Raw genomic sequence first — 17,117 nt, forward strand, 5'->3', positions numbered from 1 at the left:
TATCCCATTGACTGAAAATCATAGATGTTAACAAAATATAAAAACCTGAAAAAAGCCTTTAAAGATAATCTAGTCCTATCCTACTCCCTGGTTTTATAAAAGGTTGTGACCTGCCCAAACCAATTAATAGCACAGCCAAAGATTCCAGGTCTTCAAGACTCCCCATTATATCACACTGTCATTTTCTTAATATTTAAATGTCAAGGAAAAAGGAAAAGGAAGACCTGTTGTGAGTTTTCTTAAGCGCCAAACACACACTTGAAGGGATAACTGCAGCCCTGACACAACCCATCAGAAGGGCTGTATAAAAATGTATCTATGTCTTTGTTGTTGTTTATTTATTCAATAAGCTGTCAACATTGGTACTGGTTATAGATATTGAGGAACACCCAAGGCAAAGCAAAGTCTAAACATTTATTTGGATGTATCAAAGTAGTATTAATTTTAGTTGTACACGCTAACTGCTTAGCATCCATGCCTAGTTGCTAAACAGCACATTAATTGGTATGTATAATATTAAATGTGAGATTTTTATATTTAAACATTAAACTTGTTTTATGTCTGTGCAATAATTTTTGATTCATCTGATCACACCAGTTCAACAAAATTAGGAAATAGTAGCAAAACCTCTCAACCGGTAGCAGCTTAGCAAGGTAATTTCTGTTTGAGGTTGGAGGTTGAGGGTGGGGAATATGGCGAGTAGGAGTCCAGCCCTGCACACCTGTCTCCTTCATCTCTAACCTAGGCCGAAGTTCTGGGTGTGCAGTGAAGGGACAGAGCCAGCTGATTCTCATGGCTCAGCCTGGGTGATCAACTGTCGAAAGCTCTTCCATGAATAAACCCACACCTTCCCTGGAGTGCACATGACTTTCCATTAGTTTAGTAGCTGCTCCAGTATGTTAACCAACTGTCCTAGCCCCTGCAATCTCTGAGTCTGTTAGGTCACTAATGGATTCTTTCGAAATGATCTCTAGTTCCACTTGTATGAAAGCAGTAACCCCTCCCTTCTTCGATAAGGCAGTGTCCTGGACTTCCTGTTAATAAGTGATCCTGATGCCTTTCTCCCCGCCCTACCTCCAACTTTATGTATCCTCCTCAATGTTCTTTCCCCCCTTGCCACAGCCCCACCCCTGGCATTACAACAAGTGTACGTGCATGAGATCAGCACACATACACACACACACACACGCGCACGCGCACAATGTCATCAACTATATCCCCCTTTAAATGTCAGCTGCACCCTTGATGTGAAGGTCCATCTACTGGACCACTTGGTGAGTCCCAGAAGTACTGGGACTGTACACCAGCTTTACATTTGGAAAGAATAACAAAATCCAGATGACTCAGGGTACCTTTGGAGTGGTGCTGTTTCCAAAGTTACTTAATGACAAACCTCAGAAAGTCTATCAGTAAATGCTGCCGGTTTCATTTCTCAAGATTCTGTACAAAGCCAGAGGGAAGCATTTTTCTCAAGAAGCAACTGCACAATATATTGCATTGTAATTACTTGACAGAGTAATGACGTTGCTTAGATCTTGACATTTCTTTAAAAGTTTTATTCTTAAAGAATCACAGACATTTACACAAACACTTAAACTACTTGCTTTGCTCATTCTCCTATGATTTATCACATGTAATTGTTGAAATGGTGAGAGGACCAAGATGTTGCTATAGAAATGATGGAATATTCCATCATTTGTGAAGAGAGTTGCGACCTCTTGTTCTTTAGTTTAAATGCATCCTGTCTATTTGAAGTAGGTGGAATGCTGTTGATCAGACTTACCTAATGTGTCATCTTCATGAGCTTCAAATGAAAAACAAAATAGAGTTTACCATTGCTACTTGCCTTCAACAGTTTCGTTGAGATGGTAGTGAATATTTTACTCAAAGTTGTGAATTCATAAACCTAGCACAAAATTTTTTTAATTCTAAGCTTTTTTTTTTTTTAATTTAAAAATTGAGTTCTGTAGAGTCAATGTAGAATCTGCCAACTGCAAGCACACTGGAAATCTAGGGCAGTTGCCTTCAGATGCTGGTCAGTGGACTGGGTGCATTGTGATTACCCAGGGAGCTTTTCTAAACAATGCAGATACTCAGATCCTATTTCCCAAGGTGAGGGAGGGAGGTAGTACACAGCTAAGTGTGGGGACCACTAACTAGGGTTTTTCAAGAGTGTTCCTTGTGACAAACTTTGATACTCCCACCAAAAGTTTTCCACTCCAAAGAGAAATTTGGGAAGCACTGCACATTATGTCTCTTCAGAGTGATTTATAATGTACCTAATCACGTAATAGGATTTTAGAAGCCCTGCAGTAAAGAAACCAGCTTACCCCAGCATTTCCCAAACTTAAATGATATGCGACTTTGGAATCCAATTTTTACGTCAACACTCAACCAAGATTCTCCCAGGATATGGTTTGGGGGAAGGTAATCTACTACTATAGGTTTTTTTTTAACAGAGGCTTGGTAGAGAATGTTCCCTAAAAATAAGTCTTTAGAAGTGGGGAAGAGTGTGAGATATGTACATTTATCAAAGAGAGTATGAGTTTGTTAAGGTTGAGAAGCACTGATCTTGAGGAAGTAGCGTTTATTTAGTGCCTACTACATGCCACGTACCAAATGGGGTTCTTTAACTACGTGGATTTATTACATCTTCACAACAGCCCCACAACATTGTTATTTAAAGATGAGAAAAATGAAGCTTTGGAAGACCCCTCTCACAGCTGCGACTAAGTGTGAACTCTAGTTCTTTAGCCTATGCTTAGTTGTAGGAGGAAAAGAAAGTGAGACATGGAATCAGTAGAATGGCAGGCTAATGGCGGTTGCTGTTAAAATCTCCATTTTCCAGAAAGGCATTCATTGTAGGAATAATATTCTATGCATTTAATTTATTTTATAGTGCTTTTATTTCTTAAAGATTTTCAAACTGAGCGTCCTCCCATAAGCTTTCCATAGCTGCTATCACAAAAAGTCAGGGAATTGCACTATTTAAATTATCAGGATTTTTAATAAAGTTGCTAGCCCTGTCTTCAGCGTCTCGATCAATGATCAGTTTTGTCGGTATAATTACCATTTGTTTAAAATTAACCTGAAGTGACTAGGCCACTGACCTTGGGTCATTTAAAGAAAGAGGGAAACTGTGAGTCATCATGGGTGTCTCTGCAACTTCTAAAACAAAAATACAATTTTATATTTTACATGGGATGCCATGATCCAGGCTGTTTTACCATTTATTTGATAACCCTTAAAGGAGAAGGGTCTGCATACCATGGGAGTCAGAAAGTAGGGGACTGGAGTGAGAGCTTGAGAGTGGGGAGGTGGAGGTTTCCTGCAAGCTTAGCATGTTTATTCTAGTGCCCAGGGCCTCCAGATTCTCCCCGCTTTTTCCTCTTCCTTCCAAGTTCTTCTTCCTCCTAGGTTCTCCTTTCTCTAATGCCATACATTTTCTGTCACCAGTTCTAGTCCTAGAATAGCTCAACAGATTCTCTTCCCCCATTTGCCAAGCCATACCAGCCACCACCCCCAGGCCCTGTTCAGTCCATCATGGCTCAGAATTGGATTTTCATTCATTGTCTTCACTGAGATTTATATCGAAGGCCTCTATGAGAAATGACCACATAAGGAACCTTGCGACACCTCCTGAAAAACTACTTGTGAACATGGCATTATATTATTTAGTGTTCCTCAAAGAAGAGAGCCACATAATAAAAGTCTTTTAGGATTCAGTTCCAGATGTAAAATATATATGAAAATTAATATTATGTTACTATATTAACATATTATGTTATGTTATGGAAATTTTCCAGAATTAACTTTTTATATATACAGTAATGAGCCAGATTGCTTTGTTTTGCAACTAAAAAGGATGTTTCCTTTGTGGCATTTAAAAAGGTTTAATTCTCAATTATAGCATTATATAATATTTTTTCTTATTTCTATTTTAGAAGTCATATTAAATGTGTGTCACCTGCATTCTTCTAACAGTAGCAGTAAATATGATATTTAATTGATTTTTGAGCACTGCATATTTGGATTTCCAAAGCTCAACTTGCATTATAATTATTCCTGTTCCATGATTCAGATCAGGATACTCTAAAATTTGCATGTTAGGAAAAGATGATTATCATCAAATAGATACTGCGAGGAGTCCCCAAACCTTTTTAAGTGACTTTCTTATTACTAAAGTGATACCCATTTAGTGTAGAAAAATTTAAATTGCAGATAGACAGAAACATATATATCATCTTTGTTCCCACCCACCTATTATTATTAGCATTTTGGCTTTCCAAATATGACTTGCCACATATTTTTACTTGCCCGTATATATGTTTTAAACCAAAGCAGCATCTTTCTCAACTCTATGGCTTATAAGTACACAAGTCACGCACACATAAAACCCATAACCAATTCTAATGAAAAGATATTGCTGGAATGCTTGGACGATATGAGTCAAGTAGAATAAGTCAAATCAGTAAAATTTATTTTTTCCAGTAGAGGAGGTAAGTGATGGAATATTTCAGAACTGCTTTATATCTTATTTAATTTTTGAATTTTTAAAATCAAAATTAAATATGAAAGTATAGATTGAGAAGTCTCTCCCACCACCATCTTCATCCACCCTGTTCCTTCACCCGGTTTCCTATGGTAATTTTTTTTAAACCACTTTATTGAAGTGGTTCTTAGTGAAAAAGCCATGTATAAATAAGGGAGGGTTGTGTTAGCCTCAGCATAATCCTCTGGGGGCAGAGGGTCAACAGAACAGAGATGTCTGACTCAGCCTTTCTCTCCTCTTGCAGCATCTTCCTCAAAGAGCTGGAGAAGTACGAGCAGCTGCCTGAGGATGTGGGACACTGCTTTGTTACCTGGGTAACCGACCTGAAATCTTTCCTCTCCCACTGCCCCATGCTTTCCAGGAGTTCAGAGAGTACCAGACAGCATCACTATTCAGCGTCTGACCTGAGGATTGGTGTCACTGACATTTTAATGTAGGACCAGGATCTGTAGAGCAGGGCCATGAGTATATCTGAGGGCAGCAGCCCCTTCCAGAGGAGTAGAGTCCTCTCTGGGACAGTGTGTCCGAGTGCTACACTAAGTTTTCTAAGCACTTTCTTAAATTGAGATATCAGGAGATTGGAACAAGACCACCACCCATGGTAGAGGAACTACTCCAGCTCCATCCACGAGTTTTTGTTTTGTTGTGTTGTGTTTTTTGTTTGTTTTTGTTTTTAACTGGATGAGGATTTGGGAATTAGAAGTTTAGGAATCCATCAGAGTACCAAAGCATTGGTTATGTTTTCTTCCTTAATAGAGAAGAACAGACTCCTTGGGTATCCATCCCAATTCTGACCTTCATGATGAGTATGTAGTCATTCTTTTTCTTGGTGCTCTTATTTATGGGCCTAGCGAATGGGCTGAAGGTACCAGGTTCTAATTATATAAATGGAAACAGTCTCCATTAGCATCTCCCCACCACGTTATTCTGAGCTCAGGTTCGTGATATGAGTGCAGACATCTCTGGGGAGCTTCACCCAGCACACTAAGTGCAACTAAACATGGCAATACTTCTCCAGGGTCAGGAGTTTTAATATTTAATAATTATCTAATTATAACTTCCACTCAAAATAGACTACTTACTCTTCAAACTGTCTTCACGATTCAAGAGTTTATGTTCGCAACAGCTCTACAGAATAGGCAAGGCTATGGTTATATTTTATATTTTATAGATGGGAACCTTTCAAATGAGCTAGGAGATTGACCAGCCCACTGATATATAAGTATCACAATTAGTTCTGCGATTCAAGACCCGAGTTGTTGTTTTTTTTCATGAAACTTTCACATTTGTTTCTTGGCATTCTCTCATTTCTTAAGGAAGTCTCAGACTGCCATCTTATTTTGTGCTAATACATTTTCTACCTCTAAATACATGAGCCCATGCACACTTCACATTAATTCCGATAAATAATTTTTGAGCCCTTGCACCGCCAATGGAAAGAAAAAACAAGACTGACCATTAAATGAAGAGATTTTTTTGTATCTTGTTTCATAAAATTTGTGGATTTGCTTTACAGTCAGTGATAAGTATGATTTATCAACATCTCTTAGGGATGATGAATATCTCCCAGGTAGTACATAAACTCAAATATTGGTCTCAGAAAACATTTGGTGATTGCATAAAATATGCACATTTTGCCAAGAATTATCCCTAGGTTACTTTCTTAAGCCTCATAATCTTAACGTAGGGCTAGTTCAGGAGTAGAAAGAATTGTTTGTAATGTATTGAAAGGCAATGGCTATAACCAGGAAGTTTGAAGTCAGCTTGCCTGGGCTGTACTTCTTTCTAACTATGGGAATTTAAAGTTACTTAAGTTGCTTAACCAACCTATGCCACAGTTTTCACATGTAAAATGGAGATGATGATACTAGAGCTCACCACATCCTCTCATGAGGATCGAATGAGTTAATATATATAGAAAGCACTTAGGAAGATATTGGCATAAATGAAACCTGCTATAATGTGTACCTAGGCTGCTTTCTCAGAAAAGGACATCCCAAATGTTCTATAGGCACTAAGATGGGCAGCGTTCACAAATGCACAAAGTACTTGGTGGCCAAAATACTCACACCTTTCCCAGTAGAAAGGGTGAGTAGCATTAACCCAGAGCATACTGAGAGAAATAAGAAATGAATTTTCACCAAATCATAACATTCTCGACTTTAAAAAACAATCTGGTTAGGACTTATTGCTTAGACCCTGCACCAAAGGGTCACCATACTTTCTTTTCTCCCTTCATTGCTTTTGAGAAATTGGAGATGACAGCATAGTCACTTGACACACCCTACAAACTACCCCCAAAGGAGACATGGTGTACCAGCAGATCTACCTCTGAAATAATACTTCATTTTCATTCTTTGATTTTTGTTTTTAGAGCAAATGCTGTCATTTTTCAAGATGGGAAGCACAATTGTGGGTAATCCAGAAAAGGGGATAATCTCAATAAATTCTGTCCAATTTAAGAATACATTATGATAAGTGAATTGGTTTTTCTAATTCTTTCTAGCACAGACTAGTATTAAAATGAGCTCATTTTCAGATAGCTTTCTCCTGAAAATTTGTTAGGGGAGCATGGGCCAGATGACCCCAGAACATTTGCCACAGATAATCCTGTGGCACATCGTATCTGAGGGTTTAACTGCACAGCTTTTGATGGGCCTTGTAGGCACAGTCAACAGAAGGGAAAAACAAATGGATGCTTATCTGTTATTGTCTTTGTTCTTTTTAGGCAGACAAATTTCAGATGTACGTCACCTACTGTAAAAACAAGCCTGATTCCAATCAGCTGATCCTGGAGCATGCAGGCACCTTCTTTGATGTAAGCAGTGATTTTCCATTCTTGAGCCATGGTTTAGCAGGTGGAAATGCTTTTCTACTTAGGAATAATGGGTTTTTAAGTATCTTTTGTTCCTCACTTTTCTTTATTGGCCACCGCCAACCTCTATCTCGTGGATAAAGCATGGAAGAAAACAGAAGCAGTGTTTTTTTGTTTTGTTTTATCCCATCCCACCTCAAGTGCTGTGATTTTGGACAAGGAGCACTTGCCTCAGTGTTGTAACACCAACCCAAACGAGTCATAAACCTCGTATGTAGAGGAGGCCTACTGTGATGCAGGTGTTAGTTAAGATGTTTTACTTATGCTTCATATGTAGCTCCGTCAAATGTAGGGGTTCTCAAAGTGTGGTCCTCAGACCACCCATATCACCATCGCCTGAGAACTTGAAAGACGTGCGTATTTTGGACACCTTCCTGAAGATCTGTTGAATCAGAATCTCCAGGGCTGAAGCCCAGCAATTTGAGTTTTAAGGAGCCCTCCAGGTGACTCGCCCACTCAGGTTTTTAAAATGCTACTCTGATGCAGTCGTTTCAACTTTGAATACACATTGGAATCACATGGGGAACTTTGCAAAATACTGGTTCTGGTTCCCCCCTCTGAAATTCTGATATGATTGGCCTGGGTATGGGCTGGGCAATTAAAAGTTTCCAGGTGAGAGTCATGTATAGCCAGGGTTGAATACTTGTGCTGTAATGGAGCCGGGAGAAGAGTCAGAGTGGACATGCCAGCTCAACAGGTCCTTTGGTTTCGAATGAGGATCCAAGCCTGTGGATTAATGATGGTATAAGTCTGTATAGTGCTGGTCCCCAGAGAGTGACCTAAAGTGACAGAATCAAATGGGTCACTATAGGTTGCAGAGGAAGATCAAGAGGGAGAGAAGAAATGAGGGGGAAAAGGAAATTTAGTGAAAGACTGTAGCGTGATGGTCATTCTGGCAGTCTACCTTTCTGAATGAAGGCAGCTTCATTCCTTCCATAAATATTTAAATGTAAACTGTAAGCAAGATAGTGTGGTAGGTAGGCCCCATGGAGAATACAGATGTTTAAACATGGTTCCCACACTCAAGTTTACAGAATAAACCTTTTCTGAGCATCTTTCTAGCCTGATACTGCCATAACAGAATTGTTCAGTAAAGATCATAGTGTTCAATGAAGAAATGACTTGAATGAGAGAAAGCCAGACAAGAAAAAACACATGATTTTTTTAATGAATCATCAGTATGGAAATGGTCTAAGTGTCCCAAAGTGGAATGACTGAGGTTAGATTTTGTAAAACAGAAGACTCAAAAAAAGTGCTTCTCTAACTTGGTATCAGAGTTTATTTGGATGCTCTATGCCATTATCTTTGCTTAATTATGTATTTTCCTTAAGATATCTCTGGTTGATTATTCATCAACAGTCCAGAAGGGTCCTTTTGAAGTTTTAAATGCACTGTGTCCTGTCTTCTACTTAGCACCTTTCTAAACATATGTGTCCTGTGCTCTGAGCATATCTTAGACTGTTCTGCTTTCTTATCTTTGCTCACACTGTTCCCTCCGCCTAAAATGGATTGTGATCCCTCTGTGCATACATGCACATGCACACACACAGTCACTCTTCAGAATTCTTCCTATCCTTTGCAGGTCAAATGTTGCTTCCTGCATGAATCCTTTCCTTTCTCTATGCATGTGTTATACTTTGTATCTCTCTCACAGCATTTGTAGCGATTTGCCTTTTGGCAGGTTAACAATGTACCTTTCTCTCATACACACCTCCCCCCTTTGTGAGCCCCTTGAGGTTGACTGATAGTTTGCTCGTTTCTTTTTGTACACATGACAATGTCTGTCTGGTGTTAACCGTATTTTCCTTTAGTCTTACATTCCTCAATGCCAGTTTCTGGACTTGGATTAATAGTGAGATCTACCCCAAATTTCTTACCCTATCCTCTATTTCCAACATAGTGCCCAGTGAACCTCTACATTAGTTGGGAAGGCCAATGGAAGCCAGAAATCCAGTGCAGTATGAATTCCTGGAGCTTGTCCTGGAGATGGGCAGGGAGAGCAGTAAACTCTCCTGATTGTTCCCAAAGCTTTCCAGATAGCATATTCTCTGTAACTTCTTTTCCATTCCATCAGAAGGGTCTCCCTATGTTCTACACTTAGGAAACATCTGCTTTGGGCCCTCATTCTATAAAAGAGATAAATCCTTAGTAAAGGCAGTCTCTTATTACCTGTTAAAGAGAACACAGAAAATTGAAGTCCTAGAAAGGCCCACACATTCACTTGATCCAGAATTTTCTACTCCCGATGTGAGAAACTGTGAGGCTTTGATGTCTGATGCCGTGTTGGTTTGTTGACCTAAATGCTGGAGGCAGCCACTTCCTAACTGCTCCACATGCAACCTTCTCAGAGCTGGGCATCTTTTCAGAGAAGGAAGACTATCAAAGGTGTGTTTATTGCCTGTGCTCTCTTGCCAAAGCTCCCAAATAAATTCATGCTGTTCATTTGCCCAAAGAGAGTCAAGCTGCCAAATGTTTTGCCTATTTATTGTTGAACAAATCCTGCTGTAATCAACACCTCTAGGGAAGAAGCAAATAAGTGAGAAAATTGCTACTTTATGGAATAATTGACAGGAAATTCCTTCACCCTCCTCCGTGGCCACGTAGCAAGTCCTATCTTGTCTAACTTTAAAATGTTTCTTTTATTCCTCTCAATGCTTTGTTCTCACTAAGCTTAGGGAAAGCCCCCATGTTACCACACCTGGAGGTATGCATATGGATTATGGTTTTAGTATATTCACAGACATGTGGAACCATCCCCATAGTCAATTTTAGAATATTTTCATTACCTCAAATAGCAACCCTACACCCTTTAGCTCTCACCTCTCACCTAATCCTCCTACCTATTCTGCCAGCCCTAAGCAACCACTGATCTATTTTCTATCTCTATGAATATGCCTATTCTGGACATTTCCTTAAAATGGAATCATGTACTATGTTCTTTTGTGACCGACTTCTTTCATGTAGCATGATGTTTTCAAGGTTCATCTGTGTTAATAGCATGTCTCAGTACTTTGTTCCTTTTTATGGCCAAATAGTATTCCATTGTATGGATATACCACATTTTGTTTTTCCATTCATCAGTTGGTAGACATTTGGGTTGTGTCTACCTTTTCACTATTATTAATAATACTGCTAGAAACATTGTATACAAGTTTTTGTATGGAGAAATGTTTTCATTTCTCTTGGGTATATACCTAGGAGAGGAATTGCTGGATCATTTTTGTTAGCTCTATGTTTACAAACTTGGACTGTTAAATAACTTCCTAACTGGTCCCTCTGTCTCTATTTCCCTACCTCCCCCTACCATGTTACTATTAGGCTCATATTACTTTTTCTAAAATGCTGCTTTCACCATGTTTTAGGATCTAGAGTACTTTACCATGGAGAAGCTCACCATCAAATCCTAATTCTTTATTCTAGCTCAACTCCATCAAAGACCTAAATACATGTTGTTCATCTAACTGTATTTTTCACTTTTTCTAGAATCTAGGTATATATCTTCTGTACTATTCAGGCATGGTCCTCATTACCATCTAAATACACAATGATTATTTCCTGTATATTTTGTTTTATATGTTTTCCCTTTATAGAGTACTATTCCTTCAACTTTCTGCCACAGCACCCCTACCTTTCCTCTAAGCCCCAGATGAAGGCTTTATCTCTACAAAGATATCGACGACTACTCCTGGACCCAATGACTCCTTTCTAGTCTTGCTGGCCGTAACCAATGAGAACGCTTTTTGTTGTCCTTTTTTGCTCCCTGTTTTATGTGTGTGAGTGCTCTCCACTCGCTAGAATATCAGGTTCTTGAAGGAAGAGAATAAACATGAACACTTCTCTAACCTTCCGAACACCTCAACCTTGGGGAGTGGAAGATAGAGAGGGGACTACTAGGAGAGACTCGGAGGCACAAACAACAGTTAGAGACCATGGTCATAGCCTGGCCATGAATGATGGGTAGTATCAGTGAAAATGGGTGGGAAAGACTGGTGTTTCCCTGTTGTCAGAGGCAACAGAAGGAAAACAACTAAAAGTGACTCCATCGTTTCCAACTCGATAGACCTGAAGAATGAGGGAGGTACCACTGATCACAATGAAAAAATTATAAGGAAAAAGTGGTAATTCCAAGGTGGGATGTGTTAAATTTAAAGAGAGGAGGGATGGGGAAAGAGAGCTGTGCCAGTGCAGTTTTAAGAAGGAGACAGAACAGATAAGACTCGGGAGTCGTCGGGCTAGAAATCAGAGCCTCGCTCTCTGCCTTCCCTTTATTCTCATCCTCCCTTTTATTTCCTTTCATTTCCTCCATTCTGGGTCTGTTTCCCTTCACTTCTACTTCTTTACCTCTCCTTTATCCTTCCGTTTTACACTTCTCCTTTACACTTTCTGTTTCTGGTTTTATCTTTCTCCATTTCTTCTTAAGTTCCATTTCTGTTTCACAAATCTGCTTTCTTTTCCTTAAGCTCCCCTTTCACTGTCTCTCCCTTTTTCCATTTATATATGCATCTTGGTCTTCCTTATTTCTTTTTCTATTCCCTTCTCTCCCATCAAAGGACAGTTTTTCCTAATTGTCTACTCTTTTTTTCTTTTCTCCTCTCTTCTTGCCCTGCCTACCTCCTCCCATAACACACACACACACACACACACACACACACACACACACACACACACATATGCATATCGGTATCTAATGGTGCCTGTTTTCATCCCTGTAGGAGATACAGCAGCGGCACGGTCTGGCCAACTCCATCTCTTCCTACCTAATTAAGCCTGTCCAGAGAATCACCAAGTACCAGCTGCTCCTGAAGGTACCTCCCCTTCCCTCTGTCTCATCTGCAGCTACTGCCCGGGCCGTCCCCGCTTTGCCCAAGGATAGGACACTTTCCCCCTGAAGCCCTTCCCTCGACCTAGAGTAAAACTTCAGAGATGAGCTCACACTGGCATTGCTTGCTCTAGGCTGCATGTCCTTCCTATCTCATGAAATTCCAGATGAAAAAAGAAAGAGGAGAAATGGGAGCAGGAAAGGTTGAAACTATTTTTACACCTACCCACCACTGCACAGCTTTTAGCGATTGCCACCCTAAGCACTGGCTGGTACTTAGAGCCTCTCCTGTCCTCCCCTCCTGGGGCAGATTTCTGGTGATGTTCTCTGCTTCTGATAGGATCAAGGGTCAAGGTCTTAGGGCCAGTGCGAGTCTGCACGGGCAGTGGAGGCCCAGGGCTGCACCTACCATTGCTTTAATCTCTGTGTGTCAAGGTTGTCAGATTTTGAGAGAAAATAGTCAAAGAGTGTATACTAAAACACAATCACACTCTTCTCTGTAGTATCCCATATGTTAGGGGTTCTTCTGAAGCCAACCAAGGGATTTGGATTTTCTCCAAAATCTTTTCTTTAAAAGTCAAATAACCGAATTAGGTAAAGTACTAAGTAATTTGGGCTGATTCTTCTCAAACAAGGATACATTAACAGTCTGAAAAATATGACATTTCCCCAAAGAAAGCCTGGGAAATCAATATTATAGGCAGTTATATAGCTTTTGTCTATATTAATTCTTAAGGGCAGAGTTTTCCCTAAGTTTGAATGTTTTGCTGGTTGCTCCTCAAATGCAAAGGATAGTGAGAGGAGTATTGTAAATAGTATATAGTTCCAGAGAAAAATCTGATGCAATTCAACTCATGTATAGAGAGATTTGCAGAATATCACACATTTAGCTTTGCTAAACCTGAAAACCAGTCTGGCTTCAAATCTAGGTTTCTAGTCATGCTGGAGTGTGCCCACTGGTCTGGTCCATGGGGTCTGCCTGGCTTAGAGCTTGTGGTTCTACGATGAGCAGAGTGGGAGCAGCAGTGAGCCTGCGCCCCAGACCTTTCTTTCCGGGTCTAGGTCAGTGCAGGGCTATGCACCATCCTTTCCCTTCAGCCTCCTTCAAACCTACTTCCTGTCTCCAAGAAGAGACTGTTGGCTTCTGCTCCGAGGCACTGAAGTCGTCCAACCCTGCAGAAATGGCCTAGAGAATTAAAAATGCAGCATCATGCCTCTGGCCTTTACTGAGGACTAGTGTGAGAAGTAATGGGCAGGATACCTTGGCTGTTTTGGCAGAACTGCTTTTGGAGATGTCATGCTCTTTGTGTTTTGAAGTTTCTTTTCTAAAGACTCAGAATTTCTCATGAGATCCCAGAGTGGGGCAAGGGGAGGGGAGCCTCTCCTGAAAAATTGATGTGCTTTCTGCCTTTAAATCACAAGAGCTTTAGGTCTTTCTTTGCTTTTGACTATCAGATAGTGTTGAGTTCTGTGGTTACTTACAGTAGTTTCTCATTAGCCCAGATTTTTGTGTGTAATTATCTTCTTCCTATCCTGCATAATGCTTGACCCTTCTAAATGATTTTTCTTATGCCAGATTTTTAAAAATTTGTGTGTGTGTGTGTGTGTGTGTGTGTGTGTGTGTTAATTAAGTATCTCAAAGCCTTTTCAGGAATTAGTGGAGTCGTGAATTCAAACAAACAAATAAACAAGCAGAAACACCTCACCCATCCACACTGCCAGTGTCTTAAATCAACTAAGATGTAGTTCTAAGAGAAATATAGCTTTTCACCTCCCCATTTTAATCTATAAGGCTGAGGTTCTTAGGATTAATTTTGTGACAGGGACAAGGGAGGGAGATAGAGAATGGATAGGCTGTCCTGTGTTTGCTTTAAGCAGATGGAGGGGTGGGCTCTGGGCCTTCGTTTTGTATTGAATGTTTTAGGAAGAGATGATTGTGCAGGTAATTGAGAAGGGAAAGATACAGTAGTGGGAATTTGATTGTGGAGAAGTTGTAGAATTATTGGAAAGGAGACTTAACATAATTTTGACCTCTGTTATATGTGCTGGTAGCAGAGTGCCTGCTGATTAAAAGAAATAGTTTCCTGAGCTTTTACTGTAAGTAAATAATATAGGATTTATTTGCTCATTACAGTCAGTTTTATTCCAGATAGGTTAATATTTAATTATCAGTATCCTCTGGGGTTCCTTACTTTAGGTGTTCCATGAAAATAAAAGCTATCTATCAGTTAGAGTGTTCAATATTCTCCATGTAAATCTGCTACAGCTTTCCTTTTGGAGTGTAAATTAAATGTTCAGCCTTCTCTTCATCATAAACTATAGTGGGGATCTGAGGAGAGCTCATTGGCTTTGCTGGTTGATCAGTGGACTTGCCAAATTGCTCTGGGGGTTAAACTAATTGGTGCTTCCTGTTGTAAACTGAAGCATATTTCCTGTTCCTCTCTTCTGTTCCTGTCTAGACGTTCCTTTTATAATGTATGAAAACAAGGTTAGGAGGGTTAGAATTAGGAAAGGAGTGGGGAGAATCAAAGAACATCAGATTGGCAGAAGTAAACGCAACTTTCTTAACGATGCCGTTGTACTGATGCCGTGGTACCAAAGGCAGAGCTGAGAACCGGTCGCTTCTACCTGCCAAACACGTGCTCTGGGCAGTTTACCGCTTCTGTGGACACTGAGATCTCCCTCCTTCACATGGAAGGTGTCCAAGATAACACAGAGGGTTGAATTTTTATGTCAGATGCTCACTAATCAGATAAGTTACCAAGTGTAAAGCCTTGCTGCTAATACAGACAAGTACTGCATAATGTTTCAGTCAACTGTGGACCACATGGGTGACGGTGGCCCCGTAAGTTTATAATGGAGCTGAAAAATTCCCGTTGCCTAGTGACAGCATAGCCATTGTAATATTGTAGCGCAACGCATTACTCATGTGTTGTGGTGATACTCAGTGTAAACAAACCCATTGCACCTCCAGTCGTATAAAAATATAGCACAGACAATCATGTACAGTACATAATGATTGATAATGGCAATAAATAACTATGTTACTGGTTTATGTATTTACTATGTTATACTTTTTATGTTTAGAATGTACTCTTTCTACTTATAAAAAAAAATGTTTGCTGTAAAATAGTATGCTGTGTTACACCGGCAGCAGCTTCATATGTCTTGTGTTTACCCTGTCTCTTGATTGCATCATTTTTCTCTTGTGCTCGATTTAATCTCGTGTTGTTTTGAACAGTAACATGCTGTACAGGCTTGTAACCTAGGAGCAATAGGCTGTACCATATAGCCTAGGTGTGTAGCAGGCTGTACCATCTAGGTTTGTATAAGTATGCTCTGTGATGTTCACGTGATGAAATCGCCGAACGTGCATTTCTTAGACTGTATCCCCATTGTTCAGTGGCTCATGACTGTAATTTCAAGAATACAAATAATCTCAAGGCAGAGATAAAACAGAAATCTAGGACTTCTAACAGTTCCAAGTCCTTTCATGCAGCATCAGGATGTGCTATGGCTCAAATTAATATACAGGTTTCTAAATGATATGTGTTGTATCATCTCACTTACCCCAAAGAGAGCCATTCTGTTCATGAAATGTACTCATTTTTTATTTAAATAGTTGTATAACTTATGTGATACTTTCCAGGGAGCCATGCTCCTAAAGCTACAGATTCCAGGTTTGTTTACCCTAAGAAGTTTTGGATAGACAGGCCAGATATATTCTACTAAAAGCATTCCATAGATAAGACTCTCCTGCTAGCAAGTACCATTAGTTTAATCTCCAGGATATCAGCCATTAACATGTTTACAAGGTTTGATCTGGTCAACTTCTTCCTTTCCTGGAAATACATCCTTATCCATCCATCCATCCATCCATCCCCTATCTTTCCGCTCCCTGAACCCCCCAAGGAGAGAGTATAGACTGCAGATCTGATACTTAACTATTTCCCTCCCAGTGGCAAAGCAAGCAAGATCCAATAACCCTGATAAGAAAAAATGGAAGCCATCAGTTTTCTGCTTTGGGCAAAATCATTCCACATGATCTTTATGATTACTAAGATAGTTGGAAATTATCTTTTCTTCCTCAACCAGATACTATATATCTTTTATGGAGATGGTAATGACTTAGTCTCCAATGAGGAAGTAAAGGAGGGGGCGTGGTCCAGGAAGTCTCCGTATAATGGAGGACATGGTGGAGACAGGGTTAGCATGGTGGATGGAATGCAGGACTTGGACTCAAGAGACCTGAATTCAAGCTCCTGCATGGCCTCTAGTGAATTCTATAACCTGGGGAAAATTTTTATCCCTCTAAATCACATCTTACCTGACAATGCAAGAGCTAGTCTAGAATCCTGTCTGTTGGCCCCAGGTTAGGAATTTCTGATTCATATGATCTGAAAATCTTTTATAATTCTGAAATGCTATAAACATTTAATATCTATAACCCCAGATTGCTACTGGTATGATCAAGTCATCATTCAGGCAGTAGAGGTATATAAATCAAACTGGTGCTAACAGTAGGTGTGCAGTGATATATAAGCTGTGTGCATTCTTTGCACACCCTGTCTTCTCTTTATGATTCCACGGTATCACACCACTGTTCATGTGCTTTGCCAGGGTTATTCCTTCTCCAGGAGGGCAGGTGAGTGACAGAGAATGTCCCAGTTGCTGACTTGTGGTGTCAGTCATTTGGGAATTGGGTTTGAATTGAGTTAGTTTGGATTAGGTTGAGCTGAGGAAGCTCAGTCAGGGAAAAATTGTGGTTGAATTCTTTGGAGACAATCCCAGATCGCACTCCACTTTCCTTACAGTTTAGAGGCAACCATCATAGAAAATGAAGATGGTATATAATTTGCCTTGAAGGGTTA

At 39.9% G+C, this 17,117-nt stretch overlaps 1 protein-coding gene across 1 annotated transcript in view; it reads left to right on the forward strand.

Annotated features, from left to right (window-relative positions):
- LOC102891261 (kalirin RhoGEF kinase) overlaps nucleotides 1-17,117 on the forward strand; it is a 295,084-nt gene that overhangs the window by 246,077 nt on the left and 31,890 nt on the right. The window contains exons 26-28 of the mRNA XM_025052186.1: nucleotides 4,797-4,866; nucleotides 7,281-7,370; nucleotides 12,140-12,232. Coding sequence (XP_024907954.1) covers nucleotides 4,797-4,866; nucleotides 7,281-7,370; nucleotides 12,140-12,232 — 253 coding nt within the window. The remainder of the gene's footprint in view (nucleotides 1-4,796; nucleotides 4,867-7,280; nucleotides 7,371-12,139; nucleotides 12,233-17,117) is intronic.

This window comes from Pteropus alecto, unplaced genomic scaffold, assembly GCF_000325575.1.
Source record: "Pteropus alecto unplaced genomic scaffold, ASM32557v1 scaffold251, whole genome shotgun sequence".
Classification (NCBI taxonomy): domain Eukaryota; kingdom Metazoa; phylum Chordata; class Mammalia; order Chiroptera; family Pteropodidae; genus Pteropus; species Pteropus alecto.